Raw genomic sequence first — 10,562 nt, forward strand, 5'->3', positions numbered from 1 at the left:
TTGGTGTCAATCCAACAGCATTTTAATGTTCAACATGAGTATCCCTCACTGAGAACTCATCTCAAGTTTTACTGAAATATTTTCCACAAAGTTCCCACATGAAGATACAGGGACTGTAGATCCACTTGACACTGTAAAGGCTTTTCAAAACTAGTCTGAGTATATATTTTAAAAAATCACTAAAATAAAAAGGGAGAAAAAGGAAGCAATGGTGGATAAACTCTACAGAACCAAAATATGGGTTTCAAATTGAATTACGCCTTGAATTTCTTTTTTTTTTTCAAAATATACATCAAACTCAAGTAGCTATGACTGTTGAACCAAAAATTTAATTAAGTATACAAGAACTTAGAGATGACATGTAACGCTCAGAATTTTTAAAAAGATCTAGCAGCTGGAATAAATGATAGTAAAGGAAGGTGTTAGACCTTCCCGAGTGTTGATGATGTTAAAGGCAAGAACTTGAGCACAACTGGCAGACCTGGAGCCCAGGATCAGCAGGCCAAAGACAGTGGAGATGTTGACTGAGGAGAAGAAAATATTCTTGCTAGATGCCTGGGTGGCCACTTACCTGCAAAATCTGAAGGCAAAGTTCATGTTGCTGGAAACAACAGCGGGGTCCTGTTGGCAGGACTCCAAAGGATGTCCCTTATGTGGATGCTACTCCTGAGGTGTGTAGTTTTCTTGTTCTGCTTGTGGCACTGGACTGATGAGAGCCAGGGATAACAGTCTCAAGAACAACAAAGGAACATTGCTTGCAGTCATGGGTCAGGAAGAAATAAAAACAAATTCAAGGTTTCTTGATGTAAACAGATTTTGTGTCTGTCTGCCATGCCAGAAACAACTCATTCATTTGGCCTTTTGAGAACTTCTCTGGTTATTACCTGATCAGATTATAGCAACATTTGCCTTTGTCATCTGCCAGTGAAACCATTTCTAAAAACAATTAGCAATCAAAATCTATGAGTTTCCCTTTTAGCCTAACACTATGAGAATAAAGTGACCACGGGGGATCTGAACACGTGTCTCTGATTCAGCACTAGTTTGGCAGTTGTATTACTGCAGTCATGGTCTGCTTTATTTAACATCCCTGTGAGATTTGAGGAATGGGGAGCTGTGTACCTCGTCCCCTTCACCTCTGCATGCTTCACCTCTGCCTGGCTGTTGGAAGGAGAGCTAAATGCCATTGGCCTTGGATGTTGAGCCTTTCTCAACAGAGTGATCCATCTGCCAAGGGAGACTCTCCAATGGCCTTTTTCTGACAGCTTAATCCAGTTTGCAGAGTCAGGGCAGCAACCAGAAAAGGGCTTGCACAGGAGTCAAAAACTGTCAGGTCTCTGAACCTTTTTCAGAAAGATTGAAAGACAGTCCTTCTGGTTCATAAAAAAGCTCTTTAAGATTTTTTTTTTAATTTATTTTTTTTGGGGGGGAGAGCAGACAGTGGCTATGCATATTTTACACTGTATCTAAGTTCATCTACATTCATCTACATAATGGAATTCAATTTATATATTTTCCACTTCATGAACGTTTTCGTGTGCTCAGATGAGAGGTATTTCAGGTATTTGCGACATCAAAGTATTGCTGTGTTATCTGAGGACCAGGACAAATCCTTGATGAGGAGCAGCCTTTTGAAAATATCCATGCACTTATTGTGACAGCAGACACAAAACACCAGTCAGAAGAACCTCTCAAAACACATCCTTAGCAAATGCATGGGAGTCTCAGTTTGTGGCTTGCTTTGGTTTTGAAGTGTTTCCTGAACTGCTTAGTTTGGTCCACAGAGGGGGAAGGATCTCTAGTTCCCTTGTATTTTGGGAAGTAGCTGGTGAAGGCCTTCCAGCATGACTAAGCAGCATTCAGAAAAGCTGTGCTAGAGCTTATAGGGCTGAATGACAGAGGGAGTTTCCCACTCCTGTTGATTATTCTGTCTCCATTTGTATTTTTATACTAGACAGCACCAGAGCACAGACCTTAAGCCTGCAATTACTCATTCTTGTATTTTTAGTACAGCTCCTGATACAGGTATTGTTCACGCCATCCTTCCAGACAAGTCTTATGCATGTTTTCAGGGTTAACCCAAGCCAGGAGTTATTTCCAATAGGCAGCCCTACTGTCTTGCAGGGTCAGAGTTAAGCAACATCAAAATGGGCTGTGATGAGACAGCTGAGCTCAGAACCAGAGAATAGACCTTGGAGCACTTTGTGAACAAGCACAGATGTAAACTCTGGAAATATAATTAATCTCAATACTTGTTTTACTACTTCCAGGTAATCATATCTTTCTGAACCATTATTTCTTGATGAAGCACAAGATTTAGTCTATATTTAATCTTGCAACGCAAGCACCTTTTGGGTGTCTGGACAACTGAAATATCCCCTAGGTCTGTTTTAGCCACTGCTTCCACATTAAGATGCTTGTGAAAGGTTTTTTACCTTAAAGGGGAACTTGAAGAAGACAACACAAAGTAGACAGCAGTGGACATTCATGCCATCAGCTATGAATGCTGTAAAAGAAGGAAGGCATGGGAAAGGACTCCTCCTTCCAAGGTCTGAAAGTGATTAACCCCCTCCATGATTTTAATTTATGTCTCCCTTACCCTAGGAGCCCTTCCAATGTCACAAAATATCATTGCTTCATCCGTCACTCACTCACTACTCACTGGTGTGGTTTGCAGAGAGTTCATTAGGATTTATTTGCCAAATCCAACTTCAAACCATCCTCCACCCAGGGAGGAGTAAACACAAATTTCAATCTACCAGGAAAATATCTTTACCAGCACTCCAGGTCTAATGCTAACTCTCCTCTTGCAGGTTCAGCCTGACCAGGATGTTGGAGGTACATGATTGTCTGCCTTCAGGAAAGGGAGGGGTGTGAACATGACCATTCTTGAACACCCAGTATCTAAGGCAAATGCTCTAACTGCAAAGACTTGTCACTGGAGTGTATCCACCCCTCCCCCCCACCACATACTGTTGTTTTAGGAAGGTTGGGCTCTACAAAAAAACTTGTTCTCAGATACTAATTATAATTATCAAATTGATCCTATGACCTATTGACTAAAAATTCTTAATTGTCCAGCCCAGTATATTTAAAGGAAATGAATGAGATACAACACACTGAAAAGGGTCTATGCCGTTCTGCACCTGACCAGTGTTAAATGCATTTATCCTTCTTAAATAGTTACTGTTGAACCCAAGGGATGGAACAGTAAGGTTGATACCACACAAGACCAGCTGTGTTTGTTAGCAGATCTCTCTTTTCTTGGTGCTGTAGACCCTCACCAGTGCCAAATCTTGACTCTGGATTCTAACACTACCTTGGATCAATAAGGCCACATTAAGAGATGTCAAACTGGCACAGACATCCTCAGAATGCTGAACAATCATTTTCTCATACAATGAAATTATTTTTTTCATTACTAGCCTGTAGAGGGAAGTGATTGTCCCCACTCTACTCTGTAGTGGTGCAGCCTCAGCTCAAGTACGGTGTGCATTTTTGGATGCCACAATATAAGGGCATAAAAGTATTAAAGAGCATCTGAAGGATGGATACAAAGATGGTGAAGGGTCTAGAGAGAAAAATGTATGAGAAGCATATATGAGAAACAGCTGAGGCCCCTTGGTTTGCTCAGCCCAGAGCAGAGCATGCTGAGGGGAGGCCTCATGGTGGCCTGCAGCTCCCTCACGAGGGGAGCGGAGGGGCAGGCGCTGAGCTCTGCTCTCTGGGGACAGCAACAGGACCTGAGGGAAGGGCATGGAGCTGGGACAGGTGAGGGTCAGGCTGGGTGTTAGGGAAAGGTTCTTCACTCAGAGGTTGGTGGTGGAACAGGCTTCCCAGGGAAGTGGTCACAGCACCAAGCCTGCCAGAGTTCAAGAAGTGGTTGGACAGTGCACTCAGAGATATGGTTTAATTTTTGGATAGTCCAATGAGAAGGCAGTAGTTTGACCCAATGATTCTTATAGGTCTCTTCCAACTCATGATATTCTATGCTTCTGTTCTATGGTTTTCCATCAAAGACATCCAGGTGGAAGAGAAAGCCTAAGATATCCCTAGGTCGACTGCATTTAAATGTTAATTTTTCACATCATCTCTCCAGGACCACATAAGAGCTGGAGGCAGCTGGAGAAAACATTAATATTTTCCTTGCTTCCTACTCACTACTCAGGAGGAGCCTGGTTGTTCATTCATTATTTACGGAACAGGATTTAAACTATTTCTCTCAGATGGATACTTACGTTGTTTTTCAAAGATAGCATATATTGGCCATTAGAAGGCTAGTATATACACTTCATAATTCACTAATAAGTATATCTTGGTAGTTACTTTCTACTGGAAAAGGGAGTAAGAACTGCAATTTTAAGACTGACCACATTCTTGCCTCAATCATTTTTTGGAAAAAGAAAATATTAGTAAGGGCTTTGATATGGTTTTAATTACAGACTACAAATGCATCAAGAATGCAATTGAAATCAATGAGTCATGCCATGGACCAGTCATTTTTCATTCGGGTTTACAATTTTTCCTATGAAGAGGATGCTTTGAGTATATTGATCAACAATCAACAACAAAAATGGACGATTAAATTTTACAACAGGAGGAACAGAATGAGGAGCCAAGTCTGTGCCAGTGACTGCTGCAGCCTCTGTGCCATTTTCATGAATAGTCAGCAGGGACTTGTGTGTAGCCTACAATAGAACACAGCAAGAATTAGCATACATACAGGATGGGTGTGGAATGAGTAAAATAAGCACTAAGTTAATTGAGCTACTGCCTTTCACAGAATTGCTGGTAGGTCATGAACAACACAACTGTAGCCCATGGAAGATGTTTAGCAATGTTGTCTTAATGAGCAAGTATTCTCCCCCATTCAGTATTCCTCACCACAGTTTCTACCACAGTAGAAAAATCAATCTTCATATCAAACTGTTGGTACTAAGCTTTGTTTCTCTAACCCCAAAATACTATGTTGTAATTACTGCTTTCATAATGGCCGTTATAATGTTAACATCTCTTCACATTATCTTTTTTCCCCCCAGGAAATGGGATGCTTTCCTCAAATCTGGTCCATCTTATGTGATTAAGACTTGTCATTGTCTTCTCTGGAAAAGGTTTTAAAATCCTTTAAATTACAGAATGCACACATTATAAATAAGGGCTATTTTTCCTGCTAAATATGTTCATGCAAAATACCCCCAACAGGTATCCATGGAGGCTCCCTTCACATGCAGAAGCTAGGCTGTATTTTGTTCCTGGGACAAGAGACATACCCCTCCCAAGATTTGCCACAAGTCTCAGCCTGTCAGAAGGAAGACAGTAGCCTTATCTCCAGATCTTGTACAAGTCTGAGAGAATTTAAAGTTATTGTACTAGCTAAAGTGTTCTAGTTCACAAAGTGCCAACCATTCCCAGTGATAAGAAATATTTCACAACATGCCTTAAGGATAAATGGTTATCAAGACCATCATTTCTGTTGATAGACTTACTCTTGAAACCTTCAGATCAGGCTTTCCTGTGATTCCAGACAGATCAGCCCAGTCAGAAAACACATCTGTTACACCCAGATTCATGAACATTTTCTTTAAGTCATAGGTGCCAGAAATAGATAGCTTTGGAATATACACTTCTATCCTCCTGTTAATTCAAAAGAAAATTATGGTAGTTATTGCAACCAAAGTATATCTTGAACTCTTCTTGACTTGCTGGTTATTCTTTTGTGCTAAAAAGCCAGTCTTCAGATTTATACAAGATAGCAACCAAAAGACACGAAGACAATGGTCTGGAGGATAGGAAAATGTGGTAGGAGAAACATAGGATTTTTTTTTAATCCCACAGCCACCACTTGAATGGACAACAAGCAGCAGTGGTGCCAGCATATTTGTGGATACATTTGCATTCATTTTCTAGCCCTGAAGGTTTTTCTTTTGGAAATCACACCCCATTTCCCTGAGGGATCTTGTTGCTGTGTTATAGCATTACTGCTATTAACACATTGGATTTGAGAGAAAGGAAGTGGAGAAACTTAAGATCAATTAAAAATGCATGAGAAGGTGAATTTCCCAGGTCACAGAGCTCTTCCTTCATCAAAAGGCTATGCTGATTCCAATTGTTGCTGAGAGTATCAAATCATCAAGTCATTTGACCTGTTCCTTTATATCTGTCCCATTACATAAGTCTTCAGTGTGCACCAAAATTAATAACTGTAAAGCTTGATTATAGTATTTAGACTTTGGATTCTGACTACTGTGAGGCATCAAATTAGATCTTACCGTCTTTCAAGTAGTTTTTCCCATTTAGACACAGTTTCTTTTGTCAAGGCATTCTCCAACAATTTCATTTTTCCTTCATTGGGCAGGACAAACAACGCTGCAACATCTCCCTTGTAAGGAATCTGCACCACCTTGCAAGACAGTGTCTTGTCAGAGTATGTTTTATAAAAGCTATCTCGAGTCATCATCTTCACTTCAACTGAGGTTTTTGCATTCACATAGAAATAATCCTTACGAGTCCCCTTCACATTGAAAGGATTTTCCCAATAGGCTTAAAACCAAGAGAGAAAGAATACAATTACATGCTTATTTTAAGTAGGATATATTAGTATAGTCCAGACTAACTTACAACAGATAAATCCATATATGAAGATTTACACTCATACTCAAGAGGTATTCAAAATTCATTCAAGATTTTTGCTGTAATATGTTCAAATAACAGTCAAATATCCCAAGTTAAAGTTCATATGGACTCATACAATATCTAAGTCAAATAAATTACATGCAGTAACTTCATCATATTATCTTACCTTTCATTTGAGAAAGGTGATGGTTGACTAGAAACTAATGAGTTTCTTTACAATAATTTTGCTTGTAAAGCAAGTTCCACAGCAGATGACTACCTTTTTCCTTTTAAAAAAGGTAGTACATTAATCTCCTTCCATGCTTTTTCATCTGTTCTTCATCTTGTAGCACAAAGGAAAAGCTTACATGCAAGATGTAAGAACAACCTGAACTTTTGGGCCTGATCATAACTCCACTACAGTAAACAAAGTGAGTTTCCAGGACTTGAACCTTCAATGTAGGGATCAGAATTTATCACAATTTGCCATTCTGTAGTTTTTGTTTGTTTGTTTTTTAAAGTACTGAATAGAACTAAAATTGAAAAATAAGTAATAGAATGTAAATACTGCTATACTCTGGTTACTTTCTAAGTTTGATCTCTTGTCTGTCCCATCATAAAGAAAAACCTCAGACTAGTGCACTTGAGACTAGGGTACCTAGATTTAACAGAGTACTTGAAGTAAAATCCATTTTACTGAATGTTCTTTTATTTCCTAACATTACCACCCAGAAGACAAATTCAATTTATGTCCTGCATGCTGCTACAAATTGATATAATGTTTAAGAGTAATTTAATCATTGACAAATCAGTACATTCTCAAGTATCTCTTGGTGTGTATGTGTATCTATAAATAAAATGGGATGACAAGCTGTAAAACATTTAGATCCCAACTCCATAGGTATGTACCCATCAAACAGATATGGACTGTAAATTAAAGTGTTTAGCAATTTTTGATAATCTCCTCAGATTTTATTTTGCTACTTCATACAGCATGTAAAAATATTGCAGAATAATTCTTGAAATAAGTAGGAAGTCTGACAGAAAAATTTACAATTGCATAAATCTGTTGTAGTCTGGAAATTCCATAAAACTTGAAAATTGCAGAGTGAACTTGTGTCTGCAAGCTTAAAAAAATTAGGTTTAGAAAGAGTTTCAAAGAATAACTTTCAATGTTTCTTATAATAGTTTAATCTTAACACTGTCCTTTCTTTTAAAAAATAATTCAGAATTAATCTGGGATATTTGTTTCAGTCCAGGCCAAACTGAGATATTGCAGTAACATCTGTATAACTTACCTTTGAAATAAATATAGTTAACAAGTACCATTAGAGAGTTTGGATCAAGGTCTGTAAGTATTTGATTTATCTTTCCATGGGTTTGGTTCTTTATGTGATCATTAATCACTTTTTTAGCTTCAGTTGAATTCTGGAAGTTACTAGAAATAATTTTTCCCTTGTACGTTTTTTGGATGTCCTTCAGAAATGTTTTTAGTGGCTTCAAGTGTTCATCCATGAACAGGGTGTTCCCCATGCTCAGCTGCACCTGGCTGCCAGGACGGTTCAGTAAGAAGAGGAGATGACGAAAGCCATCATGTATCTCCTCCTCCCGTGTGCTGGTGAGATTAAAGGCCAGCCCCTCCAGCACCTGAACCCGGCTTGCAGCTCTGGAGCCCAGGGCCAGCAGGGCAAAGGCAGCAGACACACTGACTGGGGAGAAGAAAATGTTCTTGCCAGGTGCCTGGGCAGACGCTTGCCTGTAAAACCTGAAGGCAAAGTCCGTGTTGCTGGGGACTATCCGTTGGCAGAACCCAAGAGGATCTCCCTCATGGGAATGCTGCTCCTGGAGGTGAGTTGTCTGGGGCTCATCATCACAGCGGTCAGGCTGGACCACGTTGTGAACAGCAGGGTAAAACACAGCAACCACCAAGGTGGTGAGGGTGGCCTTCATCATCCTTTGCAGTTACTGCAGAGACAAAGAAAGAAGTGGTTTCAGGCCCTGTAGAACAGTCAGTCAACATCTCATCTTTTATTTCTCTCTGCTACTACCTTCAACAGCTATTTGTTAATCGTTGTTAATCTCCTGATCTTCGCCTTTTCTATGGCAGTGTTTTGAAATGCTGCTGCTTCTGACTGTAGATGTAATTCCTATCCAGTACTACCCACTTCAGTTCTGCTTTCCTCCAGCTGCAGGAGTCCTTTGTTACTGGAATCTTGTGGAGAGAAAAGCATGTGAGTATTAAAGAAAAAAATCAGAGGAAGAGAAATTAAAAGGTTGGTTGTTTTTTCATCTCCATTTTATGGTGAGGTAACACATTGGGAGCAACTCCTACTTCTTTTATGTTTACCTCAAAGAATTGATGATTATCATATTAGTGCCTGAATGATATTTATGGCAATCACCAAGCTATGTCAAAGGAAAAAAATACAAGATTGCCACAGCCAGAAGTCATGTGTCATCTTTCCCCCACCCCCCAATCCTGTCTCATTTTAACATATAAAGCGAACAATTACAAGGGAGCAAGTAACGTTTTTCTGCTTCAATACCTGGTTAGATCAGAACATGCTGCTTTATTTTAGTAGTATTTTAAACCACCGCTCCACCGACACATGCCTTTCAGATGGCTTCCTCTGTTTGTACAGCCCCAGCACAGCCAGAGGGTGAGGCCACTGCACTGGGATTGGCCCCTCCTGTCTCTCCAAACTTTGTATAGCAGGGAAGCCTCTTTCCATGAGGCACATAGTACCTCAGCTAGAGTCACTCGGTAAAGAGTCTGGGTTGTGGTATCTTTGTCATTTCTGACAATTGTTTCCATTTTTTGTTTGCTGATGGCTTCTATTCTTACCTATTAGACTAAGAACCTGTAGGTGGGCTTTGTAGTGTCTAGAATGTTGAACTTATTAAATAACAGGCGAGAGCTACTCCAGTTAAAATTTGTACTAAAGACTAGAAAAGCAACTCCAAACAGACTTCACCCAGTATCTTACTTAAAGAAGAATAGCTTTTGGGAAGAAGATTGCATGAGTTACCTGATCACCTTACAACTGGTGGCTGAGGCATCCAGAGACACAGTCTCAGTAAAAGCAGGAGGGATTTTCCTTGGGATTTCAACTAACCTGCATCAGCATTCTGTCCACTCAGATTTGGGTGAAAAGGACACAGCTTGTCCTTCTGCAGATTTACTGTGAGATCTGAGTAAATCAGGACTTATGGGGAGCTTGGCATAGCAAAATTAGCTGTATGAATCCTGCCTGGACCACACTGGTGTAAATAAGACACCTCATGCACACCAGAGTTTTGGTTCATTGTAAGCTTTAAGGAGCCTCACTAAAGATAACAAACTAGACTGACAGTTGGGAAGAATATTTTCCCTCTTGTTAATGAAGCAGATTTATTCTAGATGTGAAAGAACTATTTTGGATAAATATTCAGAAAAGAGTTATACTTGTGGAACTGCTATAATATATCCCCAAAAGTTGCTATTCAATATTTCTTGAAATTAAATTCTACTGTTATTTGAGTGCTTAGAAACCAGGTCTCACCCTTGAGAGCAGATGTGCTTCATGACTCACTAGCTAAATGCCATATAGCTGCATCAAAATATTTAAGGTAAAGGTATCTGGGTACTTACCTTGCATTCAGAATGGTCCTGCACTCATATGGGTTGTGCTGTTCCTGGCTGCTTTACTCATACTGCTGTTTTCCTCTGTTAAACATTACATGACCTCAAATATAGATTATCTAGAAGGACAAAGCTGAATGCTGATGAAGCTAATTTTCTTGGCTATCATATTCATGTGTCCACATCTCTACTCTAAACAGAGTGAAGACCATCAGACCAAGCCAGTCAGTAAAGTGGAATGTTATGTCCCAAACAGTATGCAACACCTAAACAAATATTAATTAAAATGAGATTTGGTGCCAAAGACAGCCACTTTTTTCTATGTAGT

At 39.6% G+C, this 10,562-nt stretch overlaps 1 protein-coding gene across 1 annotated transcript; it reads right to left on the reverse strand.

The window, feature by feature from the left end:
- Positions 1–4,417: 4,417 nt before the first annotated feature.
- On the reverse strand, positions 4,418–10,280 carry LOC118244549 (alpha-1-antitrypsin-like). Its single transcript, XM_050710976.1, has 6 exons — positions 10,244–10,280; positions 8,661–8,824; positions 7,911–8,577; positions 6,270–6,540; positions 5,487–5,634; positions 4,418–4,688 (listed from the first exon to the last, which is right to left on the reverse strand). The coding sequence occupies exons 3-6, from the start codon at positions 8,563–8,565 to the stop codon at positions 4,497–4,499; spliced, it is 1,266 nt and encodes a 421-aa protein (XP_050566933.1). The 5' UTR covers positions 8,566–8,577; positions 8,661–8,824; positions 10,244–10,280; the 3' UTR covers positions 4,418–4,496.
- Between the last annotated feature and the right edge of the window lie 282 nt (positions 10,281–10,562).

The sequence above is a fragment of the Cygnus atratus genome, chromosome 5 (genome assembly GCF_013377495.2).
Source record: "Cygnus atratus isolate AKBS03 ecotype Queensland, Australia chromosome 5, CAtr_DNAZoo_HiC_assembly, whole genome shotgun sequence".
Lineage (NCBI taxonomy): Eukaryota > Metazoa > Chordata > Aves > Anseriformes > Anatidae > Cygnus > Cygnus atratus.